General features: G+C 35.8%; 1 protein-coding gene and 1 long non-coding RNA gene across 2 annotated transcripts in view; one reads left to right on the top strand and one right to left on the bottom strand.

The window, feature by feature from the left end:
• LOC137223859 (uncharacterized) overlaps positions 1-21,034 on the bottom strand; it is a 31,507-nt gene that overhangs the window by 2,022 nt on the left and 8,451 nt on the right. The window contains exons 4-5 of the mRNA XM_067736382.1: positions 19,671-19,772; positions 12,460-12,618 (exon numbers count right to left, since the gene is read on the bottom strand). Of these exons, the coding sequence (XP_067592483.1) occupies positions 12,460-12,618; positions 19,671-19,772 (261 nt within the window). The remainder of the gene's footprint in view (positions 1-12,459; positions 12,619-19,670; positions 19,773-21,034) is intronic.
• LOC137223860 (uncharacterized) lies at positions 4,547-20,066 on the top strand. The gene is made up of 3 exons (XR_010943105.1): positions 4,547-4,974; positions 10,309-10,374; positions 19,983-20,066. It is a non-coding gene; the product is annotated as an uncharacterized lncRNA (long non-coding RNA).

The following is a 21,034-nucleotide window of genomic DNA, read 5'->3' as shown; positions in this document are numbered from 1 at the left end:
TGAGTAAAAACTGCATTTTCCTGCCCTGCTCCTCTTCACCCTGATCCTATTTTTCAGAGGTAATCACTTTCAGCTCTTTTTCGTGTGTTTTGTTAATTGTTGTATCTCTATTTCCTGGAACAGTGGTTCTCTCCTGGGGATAATTTTGCCCTCCAGAGGACGTTTGGCGATATCAGGAGACATTTTTGACTGTCATGACTGTAGGGGTGCTACTGGGCATCTAATGGATAGAAGCCAGGAATGCTGTTGAATATCCTACAATGCATAGGATAGTCCAGAGTGTGCCACGGCTGAGAAACCCTGACCTAAAACAGTGTCTGACATGTAGTGGGTGCTCAGTAAATACTTGTTGAATGCACCTCATTTAGCTGTTTATTTTTTCCTACTGTTTGTTTTCCTCTGTATTGCTAGAAACTATATATATATATTTTTAATTTTTTCCTTGCGGCACGCAGGCCTCTCACTGTTGTGGCCTCTCCCGCCGCGGAGCACAGGCTCCGGACGCACAGGCCCAGCGGCCATGGCCCACGGACCCAGCCGCTCCGCGGCATTTGGGATCTTCCCGATCCGGGGCACGAACCCGCGTCCCCTGCATCGGCAGGCGGACTCCCAACCACTGCGCCACCAGGGAAGCCCCATATATATATTTTTTTTCTTGATTTTTCCTGTTTCCAACTATAGAAAAGGGGATATAACTCCTACCATACCTCCAAACCCCCCTTCCCCAAACACATACCTTTCCTATTTGTGTTTAATTAAAGCTTTGTAACTATTCCCTGAGACATGGAGCATATTTGACTACATTGACTTTAGTGTATAGCTTTTTGGTTTCTCTAGAGCTAATAATAGGTAGATAGTTAAAATGTTTTCATTTATTAGTTTTTAATCTACCAACCAGTAATTCATTCCCAAACTTTCCAGAGGAGCTGGAAAATATCCTTCCTTTGATGGCTCCTCTGTTGGATCCTTCTGCTTTATCTTGAAGTTCCTCACAGAGCCTTTTGATCTACTCCAGTGTGGTTTGGTTGGGGTCTAGGTTTGCTATACCTATAGCTTTAATCTTCAGATCTTTTTGCACCAGTATCCTGGGAATGCCCTTCTCTTGTGCTGGGCCTTTTGTTTTTTCAGTCTCATTTCGTTCCCTTTCTTGATTTATTTCCTTCTGTTGGTGAAAAATTTCTGCTGAAAACTTCTTAGGAAGGGTGAGTGGGAGATATGTTTCTGAGAATTTACATGCCTAGAAATGTCTTGATTCTACCCTTGGTAATTTGGGTATAGAAGTCTAATGTGGAAATCATTTTCCTTCAGAATTTTAAAAGCATTCCTTCATTTTTGTTTAGCACCCGTATATTGCTTTTGCAAAATCTGTTATTCTAATTGCCAAGTCTTTGTTTTTTCTCTCTCTCTAAAAACCTTCAGAATCTTCTCTTCCTTTTTAACGTTCTATACTTTCGAGATTACATGCCCTGCTATGATCCTCTTTTGTTGTTCATTGAATCTGTAAATTCATGTTATTTAGTTCTAGGATTTTTTCTTGTATTAATCTGATTTTCTCCCCTCTGATTCCTTCATTTTCTTTTTCTGAAAATCCTGTTATTCATATGTTGGATCTCTTACACTGATTCTCTGTCTTTTCTCTCTCTTTTTGTTCTGTTCTCTGAGAGAATATCTCAACTTTATATTACAATCATTCTATTTAATTAAATTTTACTGTTGTTTTAACTTCCAAAAGATCTTTATGTTCTATGAATAAGCTTTTACATAGCTTTCCATTCTTGTTTCAGGGTTGTACAATATTGTCTTCTATTATTTCTCCGAAGACATTAGAGAGTTTTTTTTTTTTAAAATAAATTTATTTATTTATTTTTGGCTGCATTGGGTCTCTAGTTGTGGTGGGTGGGAGCTACTCTTTGTTGCGGTGGCTTCTCTTGTTGCGGAGCACGGGCTCTAGGCACACGGGCTCAGTAGTTGTGGCTTGCAGGCTCTAGAGCTCAGGCTCAGTAGTTGTGGCGCATGGGCTTAGTTGCTCCGCGGCATGTGGGATCTTCCCGGACCAGCAGCTTTTACTGCTCTAATGAGGCTCGAACTTGTGTCCCCTGCATTGGCAGGCAGATTCTTAACCACTGCATCACCAGGGAAGCCCTGTTTGCTTTTTTTAAGTGAAGTATAATTTACAATATTGTGTTAGTTTCAGGTGTACAGCACAGTGATTCAGATATACATACATATGTATATGTGTGTGTATATATATATGTATATGTGTGTATGTATATATATATATATATATACATACACACACACACACACACACACATATATATTCCTTTTCATATTCTTTTCCCTTATAGGTTATTACAAAATATTGAGTATAGTTCCCTGTGCTATACAGTAGGTCCTTATTGGTTATCTATTTTATACATAGTAGTGTGTTCATGTTAACCCCAAACTTCTAATTTATCCTTCCCCCCGGAGAGGCTTTTTTTTTAAATGAAGCTTTCTTTTGCTTCTGCATTATCTGTTTTGTCTGAGTTCCTTTTTTCTGTTTACTTTGATTTTTTTTTTATTATAGAGATTTTTCTCAAATATCTCATGATCTAAAATGATGATTGGAAACTCCATATGAGTGAGTGAGGGCTATCATTTGGTGGGCTTCACTATAGGATAATCTGGTATGAACCTGACTATTTCATTGGGGGAATGCCTCAATATCTGTAGGTCAGTATCTGTAGGTCTTTTTTCCTTGGCCTCGTGAGTTTTCTTAGGGAGGACTTCTCTAATCTCCTGCCTGGGTGAAGCTGACTGGGAGAGAGGTTGGGGAATGGTCACCCAATTCAGGATGCAGATTTTTACTTAGTCCACCTAATTTTAATATGATGGTCACTCTGGCCTTAACTGCACCTGGTAAATGAGTTTAGAATCTCTTAGGTCTTTTGTCTTTAGATAATACAATTTATTATCCTTTGTCAGGGGTAAGGAGAGGAAACTGTGGCTGTAAAAAGTCGGGAAGGGGCTCTACAGGTAAAATGTTCCTTTTAAACACATTATACCCAATCTCTTCTTTCTAGACCCATACTGCTTTTAGAAGTACCGTGTGTCTCCTTTTAGAAGTATGATGTGTGTCCAATTTATGATCCTTTCCAAGGTTCTATGGCCTGGATCATTTGGCATCTTAATATCTTCTGCTATAAGCTTGTTTTTCGAACTTTTACTGCTCTAATGAGGCTATTAAGTACTCAGAACCCATTTTCCTAGCTTCCAAAATTTTGAAATTTCTTTTCTCTTGTTCTTTTTCTAAAATATCCTAGTGGTTTATACATTAAAATCTCTAATTGTTGTTTTTACCTATCATTTTATTGGCGTTTTGAGAGGATACCAAAATAAATGTATATGTTTAATCTGCAAGTTAAAATCCATGACCCATATTTATCTGTAGGCAGACTGACAGAAAGCTTATTGGCCTACTTTTTGTTAAAAAGCCAAATCTGCTGTTTAAGAATAGTTGGGTCTTTTACAAAAAGATCAAGAGAGAGAAAATTAATTTAGTTAGGCAAAAATAGAGGGTTTAGTGAGAATGATTATGTGATATCTGTGTGAAAATAATCTGAGAACAATTGTAAAATATTTCAGTTAAATTTCATCTTTATTTTTTTTTCCTTTATTTTATTTTATTTTTTTGGCTGCATTGCGCATGGCATGTGGGATCTTAGTTTCTGGACCAGGAATCAAACCGGCAGCCCCTGCAGTGGAAGTGGGGAGTCTTAACCACTGAATCACCAGGGAAGTCCCAAATTTAATCTTTTATTGAGCTGCTTCTACTCAACTGGCTTCAAAGAGGAAGTCATTTTTCCCCATGTAATCATGAAAATACAATATATACATAAAAGTGGGATTTGTTTGGAAGGAAAGGCAGTAAAGTGAAAAAAAATCTCAATTTTTTTGCTATAACTTTCTGGGATTTAGATGTTGCCTCTTTTCTGATAAGAAAGAAACATGATATAATCTAATAAAGTAATAGATCCAGTGATATAGTGGATTATGTAACCCTATAACCCTGCCACTATTACTACTCAGAAATGCTAGATAAAATATAAGAAGCAAACTTTTAAATGCATAACTGATATTGGAAGAAAGTAAGAGTAAGGCCAAGTGCAGGAACCTAGGAAAGCAGTGAGAAGTTGCACTGATGGTGCAGCTCCTCTGGATTTGGGAAGGTGATGATGTTGGCCTCTGCCATGCAGGCAGGGCTTAGGATTTAGTGCTCACAGCGGGCTCACGTGAGGAAAGCAATGAAACTACTCAATTTCCATCCTTCCTGTTAACTAGGCTCAGAGCTTTGGAGTCTTCCTTGACTCTCTCTCACCTCATGGCCAATCTGTCAGCAACTCTAATTCGCTCCACCTTCAAAATATATCCAGAATCCAACCACTTCTCATCACCTATATTGCAGTCAATATTCATTTAGTGTTACCTACACCTTTACCACTATCTATATAGTTCCTTTAGAATTTCCTTTAGTGATAAACTTCCAGATATGATAAAGACAGCCAGCTATCCACTGAAGACTTTGAGTTCCCCTTCCATAATGTAGAGTTGTTGCTGGCAAGAGACTGTCCAATCACAGATCACATTTCTCAGGCCCTTCACCCCACCCCTTGCTGTGTCCTCTCTCTACCCCATGTACCTATGCAAAGCTAAAAGACTAATTCCTACCAATAGATTGTGAGTAGAAATGATGGGTGTCACTTTTGGGCTGAACTGGCTCAAAGCAAATGTGCTTCTTCCACTCCCTGTTTAACCAGCTGCCACCTGAAATTGAAAGATTCTGAGGGGCCATAGGCAATGACAGAGTCACAAAATGGAAAAAACTTGGGTTTCTGGATTACCCTGTGGAAGTCTGCTCACTGAAAGCCTGCCTTATACTGTTATACAACCGAGAAATTAACCTCTGTTGAGTTAAAACACTGAAAACTTGAGGTATGTTGGTATAGCTAATGTTTCTCTAATAGTGAAATTGTAGTAGGATGAGATGTTGTTATTATCAATACAGAACTCTAAAACATGTAGCACTGGCTTAGCCATCAGGTGGTAGGCACAGAAGAAACTGATATTAGAGTCTGGAAAGATAAAGACCAATGCTCTTCAGGGTAAAATATTTGCTAAAACTATTGCCTGTGATAATTTGGAAGGCAGGCAAAATACTACTGAGTCTGTCCTTTTAGAAGAAAAGGTTGGAAAATAGAAAGGTAGTGTGAGTTCTTGTTACTGGCTACATTTAGCAAGGCAGCAACTGGCTGGTTTGCAAGAAGAAATGAAAAGGAATAGAGAGACTGCAGAAATGTGGAACATTGGATGAGCTGATGGTTTGGGGGCCCAAATAATAAGACATTAGATTAAAAAGGCCTTTTAATGACAGATGCCCATTAAGATTCTACCCTTCCTCAATTACAACCCCCGCCAAACCTATTAAAAATGGACAAATGACTTGAAATGCAAGTCAAAGTAAGATACCACTTCACACCGGTAGGATGGCTTTAATAAAAAAAAAAAAAAAGGAAAAATAACAAGTGTTGAAGAGGATGTGGAGAAATTGGAACCCTCTTACATTACTGGTGGGAAGGTAAAATGGTTCAACCACAGTGGAAAATAGTTTGGAAATTCCTCAAAAAGTTAAAATAGAATTACCATATAATCCAGCAATTCCATTCCTATGTACATACATAAAAGAATTGAAAACAACTATTCAAACAAAAACTTGTACACAAATGTTCATAGCAGCATTATTCACAGTAGCCAAAAGGCAGAAACAACACAGATGTCCATCATTTGATGAATGGATAAACAAGTTGTAAATCTATACAATGGAATATTATTCAGCCAAAAAGGAATTAAGTACTGATACATGCTACAACATGGATGACCCTCGAAAACATCATGCTAAGTGAAAGAAGCCAGACACAAAAGATAACAGATTGTATAATTTCATTTATATGAAATACTCAGAATTGGTAAATCCATAGAGACAGAAAGTAAGTTATTGGTTGTTAGGGGCTGGGGAGTAATTGCTTAATGGGCATGAAGTTTATTTTTGGGGTGATAAAATGTTTTGGAACTAGATGGAGGTGGTGGGTACACAACATCGTGAATGTACCAATTGCCACTGAATTGTATACTTTAAAATGTTAATTTTTTGTTATGTGAATTTTACCTCAATTACAAAAAGATTGTGCCCTGCATTAGAGATCAGATTAAGGGTATAAGCTTCCTATCCAACCAAGCCTAATGGCCTCAAGGTAGTTGCCTTTAACTTGAGAGGGAGGCATGAACAAGGAAGCAAAGAAAATACATATTGGAAAGGATAAAAAAAATCCAGTCATTTTTCATATATGATGGCATTTCTATGTAGAAAATGCAAATAAGTCCACAAACAAACAATATTACCATAACAGAGTTCAGCAAGACTTGGGATACAAAATCAGTATGCAAAAATTGACTGCGTTCCTATTAACCAAAAATTTTTTGAAAATGTAGTTTAAAAAATATCACATACAATAGCAACAAAAACAGTAAGATATCAAGAAATAAATCTCAGAAAAGTTGTACAAGACCCTTAGGGGAAAAATTATAAAACTCTACTGAAAGATTTTGAAAGAGACTTAGAAAAATGAAGAAACATAGCATGTTCAGAGAAGGGAAAACAGTATTTTAAAGGTGTCAGTTCTCCCCATATTAATGTAATTCCAACTAATATCCCAACAATTTGTGTGTGTGTGTGTGTAACTTGAGATGTAGAATCTAAAATTCCCCAAAAGAGAAAGAAGCAAGCCTTGCCAACATAATTTCCAAAAAAGAGAAAGTAGACGAACTTGCCCTGTAAGATATTAAGACTTCTCATAAAACCACAGTAACTAAAATGGTGTAGTACCGGCCCAAGGAAATAGAAATAGATCAGAAGAATATAATACATACGAATCAAAAGAACGAAAATTGTTTACATATGAAAACATTATATGTGGCAAGGCTGGCATTACAAACCAAATGGGAAAGTCTGAGCTATTTAATAAATGGTCATTTGGGCAACTGGTTATTTATACAGAAAATAATAGAATTTGATTCCTACCTCATATTTTATGCAAAAATAAAACTCCAGATGTTTTAAGGGTTCATGTTTAAGAAGCAGAAATAAAAACTTTTAGGAGACAATATAAGAGTATCTTTATAACCTGGCGAAAGGAAGGCATTCTTAAGACACAGAAAGCATAAAGGACAGGACTGATACATTTGCCTACATGAAAGTTAAAGACATCTGTCCTGATAAATGGATAAAGAAGAAGTGGTACATATATACAATGGAATACTACTCAGCCATAAGAAATGAAATAATGCCATCTGCAGCAACATGGATGCAGCTAGAGATTATCATACTAAGTAAGTCAGAAAGAGGAAGACAAATACCATATGATATCATTATATATGGAATCTAAAATATGACACAAATGAACCAGTCTATGAAACAGACTCACGGGCATAGAGAAAAGACCAGTGGTTGCCAAGGGGGAGGGGGTTGGGAAGGGATGGATTGGGGGATGGGGTTAGCAGATGTAAGCTCATATATAGAATGGATAAACAACAAGGTCCTACTGTACAGCACAGAGAACTATATTCAATATCCTATGATAAACCATAATGGAAAAGAATATAAAAAAAGAATGTATATATAGTTATATATGTATAACTGAATCACTTTGCTGTATAGCAGAAATTAACAGAACAGTGTAAATCAACTACACTTCAATAAAAAAAATAGTAAAGAGAAAAGACTTCTGTCCTAAAAAAGACACTATACACAAAGTTAAAATCAATCCACATACTGGGAGAACATATTTACACTTTCTACAACTAAGTATTAGGATGAAGAATTATATACTCATTCATTATTCTAATAGTTATAAAATTAGTATTTTATATATATATACTAAATTATTAAAAAAGATAAGCACCCCATTAGCAAAATGGGCAAAGGATATCAACAGGCCACTCACAGAAGAAACGCTAATGGTTAATAAACAAAAATTGCTCTCTGTCATCCCAAATTAGGGAAATGCAAATCAAGACAATAGTTACTTTCTTTCCCCTACCAGATTGTTAAAAGTTATAATCTAATAATCTCAGGTTTTGGAAAGACAGTGTGGAGCGACGGGGCCTCTCATACAGCGCCGATGGGAGTATAAACTAGCACGACACTTTGGAAAGCAATTTTGGAACATTTGGCTAATTCAAAGGTGCACATATTTTAAGATCCAGCAATTCCATTTCTATGTATATATTATAGAACAGTGGGTCAAAAATGGGATCTAGCATCCCAGGGGGTTGTAAAAGATGACCCACTGGAGAGCAGGAAAATAATATTAGAACCATATCTATTTGTTCATTTTAATCTAAAAAACAAGAAGGAAATGAAAATATTTAAAATTTAACATATGGATAGGCACTGACATTTTCCCTAGGTATGATGTAACATGGTAAATTCTGAAAGTTAAGATGTTTTGAGGGTAGAGGGGAAATTCCACAGTGATGCAGAGTTGGCCACTGCGGACCCCTTTGTCCACTCTCTTGTAGTGTATTGCAATACCTACAATTTATATGGGTAAGTGAATTATGGGTAATACATGGGTAATATTATTTAGTTTTAACTAAGCTAAAGTAGACATGTGGGTTAATTATACTAACAAGGCAAAGATAAACAACAAGAAAATGACAAAGAGGATATATCTCTGCTTCTAGTTTGAACACTACCTGCCATATTTAGAGACTTAAAAAATAGTCACTTGTAATCAAATCTGACTTTTAATCACACTATCATTAAAATACATTATTAAAATTTTTCTTAGTTTTAATTTTCTTAAGAAAAATTATTTAATATTTTATTTCATCTTTGTCTCATTCTTTTAATTTCTATTAGTATGTTTTAATATATAACATTACTATCGAAGAATATATATAATTTATATATATTTAAATGCATTCTCAAGAATATTTTATGAATAAGTATGCATGATCAAAAAACTCTATAGACCATTGTCTTAGAAACATTTTGTAAATGTGTACTAAAAGACATGTACAAGGGTGTTCAGTGCAGTGTTGTTCATAATAAAGAAGTTGGAATCTACGTTAATATTTATTAAAAGGGGAAAGGATAAGTATTTCTGTATTTCTTAAAATAGTAATGATATGCTGTCAGTAGCTAAATCGATAAATTAGAGCTAAGTGTATCAAAATGAATACATTTCAAAAACATGATGTTGAACTAAAAACTCAGGTTGCAGAAGGATAGGTTCATTATAATGTCATAAATACAAAGTTTAAAAATGCAAACCAATACTACAGATACATATATAGCTACACATATATAGCAGAGGAATCAAAACATGCATACAAATGATTCAAATCAAATTCACGATAGCGGTTCTTCTGGTGAGGGAGTGGAATGGGCTTGGGAAAGGTACACAGGGGACTTTAATTTTATGTATAATTTTATTTCTTTAAGAAACAAAGGCCCAAACCAAATGTGGCAAAATATTAAGTCCAGATAAAGCTGGCTGATGATTACAAGGGTATTAGATATATTATTCTCAAAACTTTTTCATAGGGACTTCCCTGGTGGTCCAGTGGTTAAGAATCCGTCTTGCAATGTACAGGACGCTGGTTCAATCCCTGGTCTGGGAACTAAGATCCCACATGCCCCAGGGCAACTAAGCCCGCGCCACAGTTACTGAGCCTGCTTGCTCTGGAGCCCGTGCGCCCGTGCACCGCAGCAAAGAGCCTGCACGCCACAACAAAAGATCCTGTGTGCGCAACTAAGACCCAAGGCAGCTAATAAATAAATGAATATTAAAAAAAAACCTTTTTCACATACTTGAAATAAATGTTGAATGAGGTAAGGAATTTTCTGACTAATTTCAAAATGCGTTGTAAAAATGTAGATACTATCAGTTATCCACTGTTTGGCTGTTATGCTTTATCCGTCTATTATGACACTTAACACATACTTTATATTGCAGTTAGGTTTATACAAATATGTCTCCTGCAGTAGATTAAACTGTGGCAAGTATCTTATTCCATTCTTTTATCCCTGAAGATGACAAGCATAATATCCTGTATATAACAGGCCCCCAAAGAATGTTTATTAATGAACAATGAATGAATCTAAATGGCTTGGACAGTTTTATCTGAACTCTTGTGTTATAACTCTCATAAAGACAACAACTGCAATGCTAGACAATGATTTACTTTATTAATTCTTCTTTGTAGATTATACAAACTGATGTGACATCTTTTTCCTGCTATAAAAACAATGTAGAGGATTGCTTTGTTTAAGTAAGTAGTGTTTGATTTAACTAACATTGAGTGCTTGTTTGCTGGGGTTGTGGCTATCATATTCATCCTTATTATTCTTAGTGCCTATTATAGAGCCTGGTAGACAGTAGATCTTCAAAAGATATTTGTTTAATTGATCAATAAATACAAGGTGCAGGGATGGCATAGATGAGACACGCATAAACTCAGTCTGGGCAATGGATGAGGAGATGATTCTTGAGTTGGGTTTTGATGGATGAGTAGAAGTTTTCCAGGGGAAGGAAAAAGAGGGAACAGTATGCATAAAGGTGTGAAATAATGCAACAGGTATTTTGGAGAACTACAAATAGTCTGATATTTTTTGAGATTTATAAACTACAAGACATGACCTCTGGGTGATATGACTGGCAGTATAATCAGAAGAAAGCTCATTAAGTTAGGGAGGTTGGACTCTACCCTGCTTGGACAAAGGGGCACCACTAGAGGGTTTCAAAAAGGCTATAGATAACGCTCATACTTGCATTTTAAAAGAATACTCTAGTGTCGGTATGGAGGATGACTGGAGCAGAGTAGAATAAAAAATAGGGAGAACAATTAAATCTGGGAATTACCATAGTCAGACGAGATAATTGATCTTGGAGTGAGACAGTGAGTGGCATTGGGATGGGCAGAAGGTGTGTTTAAAAGAGATTTAGCTATCTGTGGAATACTATTTAGCAATGATAAGGAATAACATATTAACACACAACAACATGAATATAAAAAACATTATATTAAGTAAAAGAAGTCAAACACAAAAGACTGTATTGTATGATTCTATTCATATGACGTTGTAGAAAAGACAACACTATAGTGACAGAAAGCAGATTAGTGGTTGGTTGGGGTCAGGGTTGGGGAAGAGTAAACTACAAAGGAGGGCAGATTTTAGGATGGAAGAGCTAGTCCGCAACTTGATTGTGGTCACACAATTGTACACAATTACCACAATTTGTCAAACTCCACACTTAAACTGGATGAATATATGTGAATAATACCTTGGTAAATTGTTTTGAAAGGTGAAAAAAATGAGGCTTAGAACAAAAAAGATTTAGGAGGTTGAATCAATAGAACTTGATGAGTAAAAAGTAGTGTGTATACTTTGCTTTATATGGTGGCTGTGTTTGTAGAAAAGATCTGTAAAAATAAAATTTAAAATGCTCAAAGCGGGGTAATTCCCTGGCAGTCCAGTGGTTAGGACTCCGAGCTTCCACTGCAGGAGGCACAGGTTTGATCCCTGGTTGGGGAACTAAGATCCCACAAGTCGTGAGATGTGGCCAAAAAAAATGCTCAAAAGGAACTAGTGAACACTTGGTGATTGTTTTAAAACTATTTTCTAATAGAGAATTTCAGACACATACAAAAGTTGACAGGATGGTATAATGAACCCCTGTATACTCAGCAACCAGATTTAACCATTGTCAAGTTATAGCCAATTTTGTTTAATTTATACACCATTCTACTCCCCCACTCAAACTATTTTGAAGCAAATCTCAGATGTTACAAAATTTCATCCGTCAACATTTTAGTATGTATCGCTAATAAGTAATGACTCTTTTAAAAACATAACCACAATGCCATTATCACACCTAAAAATTAGTTATATTCCTTAACCTCATCTAATATCCAGCTAGAGTTCAAATATCTATTTGTCTCATGAAGTTGTAAATTTTCACTTTTATAGTTTGTTTGAATCAAAATCCAAATAAGGATCACACATTGCAATTGATATACCTTATAAGTCCCTTTATTGGTAAGTTTCCCTCTCCTTTTTTTCCCTTGCAATTTATTTGTTGACTAACCTGTGTGTTTCTTAATGTAAGAAACCATTCTGTTACACAAATAACCACTTTCTACTTTAATGGGCTTTAAAATTTGGATTGTTTTATAATTATTCTTTTAATATTTTAGTTGCACTTCAATAATTTTTGATAAAGCCATCATTTGGTGACATAGGATTATCTCACCAAGTGTCCCAGTATGTTTTTGCTTTTGGCAGTTTGTCTCAAGGGCAATGATCCTATGACTTAGAGCACTGTTTGGGTATTAAGACAGCCATGTAACACTCACAGTTGTTTGCAGATCATCTGTTCTGTCAGTGAAGATATTCAATCTTTCTTCTCTTTCCAAAATTTTATCGATATTTTGGGTCATAACATATTTTACATCAGTTACTTGACTCTTCAGTGCGGATATCGAGCTGTCCTCTTTATTTTTATTGTATTTCATCTATACAGAAGTGAAATATAATATACATTTTATTTTCTATAAATGAAATCTATTGTAATATGTTGTACAAATTAGAACAAAGGTGTCAAAGGCTCATCTCACTTGTATTTCAGCATAAGGAATCAACTAAGCCTCAAACTGTCCTACCTGAATCATGCAGAAAAAATGGGGGGTGGCAGGAGAGGGTATATATCAATGTATTCAATCAGCAGTGGATTTTTAAAGAATTTAAATTGTGTATTTATTTGAATAGACTTTTTAAAAGAGCAGTTTTAGGTTCATGGTAAAATTGAGTGGAAATTACAGAGTTCCTGCATGCTCCTTACCCCCCATACACGCACGGCCGCCCTCACTATCACCATCCTGTGCTTGAGTGGTCCATTTGTCACAATGGATGACCCTATGTTGATGCATCATTATCATCCAAAGTCCATAGATTCCATTAGGGTTCACTGTTAATATTGTACATTCAGTGGATTTTGACAAACGTCTAATGACATGTTTTTGTCATTACAGTATCATACAGAACAGTTTCACTGCCCTTAAAATCCTCTGTGCTCCACCTATTCATACTTCTTTTTCCCTGAGCCCTCGCAAAAACTGGTCTTTTTACTGTCTCCGTAGTTTTGTCTTTTCCAGAATACCATATAGTTAGAGTCATACAGTATGCAGTGTTTTCAGATTGGCTTCTTTCACTTAGCAATATGCATTTAAGTTTCCTCCATGTCTGTTCATGGTTTAATAGCTCATTTCTTTTTAGTGCTGAATAATAGTCCATTGTTTGGATGTACTGTAGTTTATCCATCCACCTATGGAAAGACATCTTGATTGCTGCCATGTCTTTGCAAGTATGGATAAAGCTGCTATAATATCCACATACAGGTTTTTGTGTGGATATAATTTTCAACTCCTTTGGGTAAATACCGAGGAGCACTATTGCTGGATCATATGGTAAGAGTATGTTAGTTTTGTAAGTAACTGCCAAATCGTCTTCCAAAGTGACTATACCATTTTGCATTCCCATCAGCAGTGAATCAGAGTTGCTATTGCTCCACATCCTTGTCAGCATTTGGTGTTGTCAGTGTTTTGAATTTTGGCCATTCTAATAGGTGTGTTAGGGGTATTTCATTGTTGCTATAATTTGCAATTCCCTAATGACATACGATGTTGAGCCTTTTCATATGCTTATTTGCCATCTGTATATCTTCTTTGGTGAGGTATCTATTCAAATATTTGGCCCATTTAAAAAATTGGGTTGTCTGTTTTCTTATCGTTGAGTTTTAAGAGTACTTTGTATATTTTGGGTTATAGTCCTTATCAGATTTGCCTTTTGCAAGTATCTTCTCCCAGTCTGCGGCTTGTCTTCTCATTCTCATGACAGCTTCTTGATCCCGTTTGACAATCTCTTTTAATTGGTGTATTTAGACCATTAACTTTTTAATTTTATTATAATTTATTTATTTATTTATTTTTGGCTGAGTTGGGTCTTCGTTGCTGCGTGCGGGCTTCCTCTAGTTGCGGTGAGCAGGGGCTACTCTTCGTTGTGGTGCACGGGCTTCTCATTGTGGTGGCTTCTCTTTATTGCGGAGCACAGGCTCTAGGTGTGCGGACTTCAGTAGCTGCAGCGCGTGGGCTCAGTAGTTGTGGCTCGTGGGCTCTAGAGCACAGGCTCAGTAGTTGTGGCACATGGCCTTAGTTGCTCCACGGCATGTGGGATCCTCCTAGACCAGGGCTTGAACCCATGCCCCCTGCATTGGCAGGCAGATTCTTAGCCAGTGCACCACCAGGGAAGTCCTAGGCCATTAACTTTTAAAGTGATTTTTGATATAGCTGGATTAATATCTACCATATTTGTTACCATTTTCTATTCATTGCTCTTGTTCTTTGTTGCTATTTTTGTCTTCAACTCTATCCATATTAAAAATGACCTCTACATCTGGAGAAAACTGTAATTTGAAAAGATACATGCACCCCAATGTTTACTGCAGCACTATTTACAACAGCCAAGACACAGGAGCAACCTAAATGTCCATCGACAGAGGAATGGATAAAGAAGGTGTGGTATATATATATATATATATAATGGAATATTACTCAGCCATAAAAAAGAATGAAATAATGCCATTTACAGCAATATGGATAGATCTAGAGATTATCATACTAAGTGAAGTAAGCCAGACAAAGACAAATATCATATGATATTGCTTATATGTACAATCTAAAAAAAAAAAAAGACACAAATTAACTCATTTGCAAAACAGAAAGAGACTCACAGACATAGAAAACAAACTTATGGTTACCAAGGGGGACAGTGTGGGGAGGGATAAATTAAGAGTTTGGAATTAACATGTATACACTACTACTTGTAAAATAGATAATCAACAAAGGCCTACTGTATAGCACAGGGAACTACAGTCAACTATATTTAATGATACTCAGAGTACTCAATACTTTGTAATAACCTGTAAGGGAAAAGAATCTGAAAGAGAATATATATATATATATATATAACTGAATCACTGTGCTGTACACCTGAAACTAACATGGCATTGTAAATCAACTATACTTCAATAAAAAATGATCTCTAAGATATAGTGTTATATTTAAAAAGTAAGCTGCAGCTGCAGAAGAGTATTAAATAATAACTTATCAAGCACTTAGTATGTGGCAGGCACTGTTTTAAGCACTTCACACGTATAGTTCATTTAATTCCCAAACCATTATATAAAGTACTACTCTTTTCATCTTTTATTTTCTAAATAAGAAAACTCAGACTGAGAAAGTTAATATATTGCCCAATGTTACACAGCTAGAGGCAAAACAAGGATTCAGACTAAGAAGCTCTAGAGATTAAGCCTTTACCTATTGTACTAATGATCACAGTTTTGTGAATATATATAAATATAAATAAATAAATAAATAAATATAAATAAATAAATATATATATAAATTCTGGAAGCTTACACACCAAACTGTTAAGAGTGTTCACCTCAGGGGGGTTTGATTGAGATTGTAGGAGATATTTATATTTCACTTTTTATACTTTTGTATTATCTCACTTTATTAATGAGCATTATTTTTAAATCTAAAAATGATATTAAAATCCCCTGCTCTTTGGCAAGTGATCAAATCCACCTTAAACAGAACTCTGATCTTGGTCACTGGACCATGCAACTTACAATTAATGTTCTGTGAGGAGCTCACTAGTTGGAATGTAGGAAAGAGGGAATTCCTAGTTGAAATGTGTCTCCCCAAAAAGATTCTTTTAAGTCCTAATTCTGGATACTTGTGAATGTGACCTTATTTGGAAATAAGGTTTTGGTGGCTTGTGTTAAGAAATGTTTAGTGGATGCTTCTATGGCTCATGGGTTAAAATTTTTTATTAAGACATAATCAAGTTAAGATATAGCACAGGGAACTCTACTCAGTGCTCCGTGGTGACCTAAATGGGAAGGAAATCCAAATAAAAGTGGATATATGTATATGTATAACTGATTCACTTTGCTGTACAGCAGAAACTAACACACACTGTAAAGCAACTACACTCCAATAAAAATTAATTAAAAAAAGACATAATCAAGTTAAGATAAATGGTGAATCTTTGATTTTTCTTTTTATTCCTTTTCTCGTTTTCTCTCCTTTTAAAAAATGCTTAATCTTTTAAGATTAAGAGACTCATCTAAGTTTTGTTAAGATAATGTATTCATAGTCCATTCAATGGCATTTGGTACATTTATATATATAAATATATTTAAAACTCTCTCAAAACCACTTTTTTTTTTGCTGTGTGCATTTTTCTAATCATAGTATAAAAAAGTCAACACCTTTTATAAAATTTTCTACAGATATGAAGCTCACCAGGTTAGTTTATACATGTTAAACAAATTTCTTTGATGTCAGATGTGTTAACTGCTTAAAATGTGCATATTTTCGCAGGGTTTTCAGGAGCTATGTTAATTATATATTTTAGCTGTGTTGAATATTGCAGAATTCTCCATAAGAGAATATACAAATTTAATATATCTATCCTTAGTTACTTCTTCAGGCATTGTGGTGGACTCACCCTGTGGGGACCCCCACTGAGTCACATCTTTATAAAATTCCCTCCCCTTCAGTGTGATCTGCCCCTAACGAATGGAAGCAAAGGTGATGAGGTCACTCCTGTGATTACATCATATTATATAATATTTAGCAGACTGGAGTGAGAGATTCCTCTGCTGGCCTTGAAGAAGCAAGCAGCTGTGCTGAGGACGCCCTTGTGGCAAAGAACTGCTATCAGTCTTTAGGACCGAGGGTGTCCTCCAGCCAACAGCCAGCAAAAAGCTGCATCCCTCGCACAGCTCTTAGGAAATAAATTCTGCAACAATCTGAATGAGGCTGGAAGCAGATTCTTCCCCAGAGCTTCCAGATGAGAACATAGTCTGGCTGACACACTCACTGAAGCCTTGTGAGACCCTGAGCAGAAAACCCAGTTAAACCATGCCTTGCTTCCTGACTCATAAAAACTGTGAGATAATAAAATGTGTGTTGTTTTAGGCTGCTGATTTGTGGTAATTTGTTACCATACAAATTATTTATTTATTTATTTTTGGCTGTGTTGGGTCTTCGTTTCTGTGCGAGGGCTTTCTCTAGTTGCAGCAAGCGTGGGCCACTCTTCATCGCGGTGTGCGGGCCTCTCACTATCGCGGCCTCTCTTGTTGCGGAGCACAGGCTCCAGACGCGCAGGCTCAGTAGTTGTGGCTCACGGGCCTAGTTGCTCCGTGGCATGTGGGCTCTTCCCAGACCAGGGCTCGAACCCGTGTCCCCTGCATTGGCAGGCAGATTCTCAACCACTGCGCCACCAGGGAAGCCCACCATACAAATTTGTTACCATAAATAGAAAACTAATGCAGGTATACTTAAAATATTTTATTACGGAAAAGTTCAAACATATACAGAAGCAGAGTGAATTGTTTAGTGTACCCATCACCTACTTTCAGCAGTTATCAACACATGGCCAATCTTATTTCATCTGTACTACTACTGATTACTCCTTCCCCAAATGTATTATTTTAAAGCAAATCCTAGACAGTCTATTATTTTAATCTGTAAATGCTTCAATCTGTATCTCTAAAAGATATGGCCTTGTTTTTCTTAAAAAACAAAACCACAACATCATGATCACATCCAAAAATATTCCTTAGTATCATCAAATATTTGGTTTGTCCCTTATACACTGACGATGGGAATGTAAATTGGTACAACCACTGTGGAAAACAGTATGGAGCTTCCTCAAAAAAATAAAAATAGAACTACCATATGACCCAGCAATTCTACTCCCTGGTATATATCCGAAAAAAACCCAAAACACTAATTTGAAAAGATACATGCACCCCAATGTTCATAGCAGCATTATTTACAATAGCCAAGATACAGAAGCCACCTAAGTGTCCATCAACAGATGAATGGATTAAGAAGATGTGGTAAAAACAAAAAAACAAAACAAAAAGAAGATGTGGTATACATATATACAATGGAATACTACTAAGCTGTAAAAAACAATGAAATATTGCCATTTGCAACAGCATGGATGGACTTGGAGGGCATTATGCTAAGTGAAATAAGTCAGACAGAGAAAGACAAATCCTGTATGATATCACTTACATGTGGAATTTAATAAATACAACAAACTAAGGCATATAACAAAAAAGAAGCAGACTGACAGATATAGAGAACAAACTAGTGGTTACCAGTGGGGTCAGGAAAGGGGAGGGGGGTGAGGTAGGTGTAGGGGATTAAGAGGTACAAACTATTAGGAAAAAAATAAGCTACAAGGGGGCTTCCCTGGTGGCGCAGTGGTTGAGAGTCCGCCTGCCGATGCAGGGGACGCAGGTTCGTGCCCCGGTCCGGGAAGATCCCACATGCCGCGGAGCGGCTGGGCCCGTGAGCCATGGCCGCTGAGCCTGCGTGTCCGGAGCCTGTGCTCCGCAACGGGAGAGGCCACAGCAGTGAGAGGCCCGTGTACAGCAAAAAAAAAAAAAAAAAAAAGCTACAAGGATATATTGTAAAACATACAGAATATAGCCAATATTTTATAATAACTATAAGTGGAGTATAACCTTTAAAAATTGTGAATCACTATATTGTACACCTGTAACTTATATTGTACAGCAACTGTACTTCAATAAAAGAAAAAAAACTTTATTATGGTAAAACATACATATCATAAAATGTACCATTTTAACCATTTTTAGCTGTACAGTTCAGTGGCATTAAGTATGTTCACATTAAGTATATCACCACCATCTATCTCCAGAACCTTTTTATTTTCCCAAACTGAAACTCTGTACCCATTAAACAATAACTTCTCCTCCTCCCTTCCTCCCAGGCTCTGGCAACCACCTTGCTACTTTCTGTCTCTATAAATAATCTGACCACTCTATGTACCTCATATAAGTGGAATCACACAGTATTTGTCCTCTTGTGACTGTCTTATTTCACTTAAAAGGGACTACTCTTTTAAAAAAATTTATTGAAGTATAGTTGATTTACAATGTTAATTTCTGCTGAGGGACTACTTTAAAAATATTTAATTTAATATTTGTGTAAAATATTTACACAATGATTATGATTATTATAATTTTTAAAATTGTGTAAAATATTTACATGGTTCCAAGTTGAATTTGCAAGACAAGTTTCATTCAGAGAGGTCTAGTTTCTATTCCTGTCCCCATCCATACACAGGCAACCACTGAAATGTTTTTGGTTTATCCTTCCTTTGTCCCCCCACCCCCCCCTTTTTTTGCTATAAGCAAACATATTTGTATTTATTCCCTCTTTCTTAAATGGTTGCATACAAGGATGGTAAGTAAATAACAGTATACCATATATATTTTCTCTGTCTTGCTTTATTCAATATTTATCAATATTTCATGGATATCATTCCTTATCATTATATAGAGATAGAAGTTCTTAGTTCTCATTCACCTTAACAGCTCTTAACTCATAATTCCTAACTGATTTGTCAGATGTAATACTGACAATGTTTAGGACCACACTTGGAGGTTACATACCATATACTTTCCTAATACTTGTTGAAAATCTGTAGCAACTGCATTTGACGGAGAAAAATGTTCTTGTGACATCAAAGGATTTCTCAGAAAAGTCTCACTAACCTGGGGAAATTAATGGAAATATTTAAATTATATAGATAATTTCAACTGGAGAATTACATAGTAAGTGTTTATTTGAAGCAAAGTCTGGCAGAAACTTTCAATAAAAGAAACCAGAACAGTTCTAGAATTTTGGTGGCAGGGTATCTTTTCTATTTTAAAGATGCAGTATTAATGAAAAGTGTGCTCATATCTCATATCTCGTATCGTGAGATTGCAGGTGCTACCTTGATTCTTTGGTATTGGTATTTCTGAAGACTTGAGGGGACTTGCAGATGTTCACCTCTGGCAGACAAGGAAGGATAGGAGTCACTGATATTCTCTAAGTAAGTGCTTTTCATTTTCCCCTCCTGCTCTTACCCTCAAAATCCATTCAATGATAACAAAACAATCCCAACTAAATGTCATGAGACTATCTTCCAAACCCTATAGGGTTGTTATATGATATTTCAAAGCTTTAAGAAGGAATTCTGACAATTGTTTGTACTTAATGTTGTATCACCCGAAAAGCAGTGGTAAAAATCATGCAGTCTGGTTTTGGAAAGTTGGAAAAGTTGGATGTTTTTCCATAATGGCAGAGAGGGAAAAAAAAATTAGAGTATAGTCAGTTAAATGGCTAACAGTGTTTATCATGTAGATGCTAACAATTGTCTAGGCATAAATGTAGAGTGAATTACAATATTAGGCCTTATAATCCTTGATTCTATATATGGTTACAGTTTGAGTTGTGTTAAAACAAGTTGGTACACTAAACAAATGAAATATATGCATAATGTGACTGGAGAATAACTATTAATAACTATAGTACAGCTGACCGATTTTTCCATTAATATTTTTTGTTAAAATATGTTTCCTAAATTATATATTTGTGAATAAAATTGAAGATTAGTATTATTAACTTTTTAAAATAAGAAAAAAACATACTATTTGGATCATAAAATTACCAGAATAATGGTTTAGCCCTAGTCTGTCTCTGAGACTGCCTTTCACAGTCTTATTCTAGTTGGAAGTTAGACACTGGGTGATAGTCAGCAGTAGATGATATCTATTGAGAAGGTTAACTAGGCTTTAAGAAATTTATAAAATCTCATGTATCTGTATAAGTACATACACATAAGTACTCTATCATATTTCATATTTGTTGGCAACTTTCAGGTAAAACGTTCTCTAAAAGTAGTATATCTTGATTAAAAAATTTTTTTTTCATTTAACTCATAATTGATTCATATTTTCTGCCAGAAGTGTCTTATCTATAATTATTTGAA

Source organism: Pseudorca crassidens, chromosome 4 (assembly GCF_039906515.1).
Source record: "Pseudorca crassidens isolate mPseCra1 chromosome 4, mPseCra1.hap1, whole genome shotgun sequence".
Taxonomy (NCBI): Eukaryota; Metazoa; Chordata; class Mammalia; order Artiodactyla; family Delphinidae; genus Pseudorca; species Pseudorca crassidens.
This window is presented reverse-complemented; position numbering and strand designations above follow the sequence as displayed.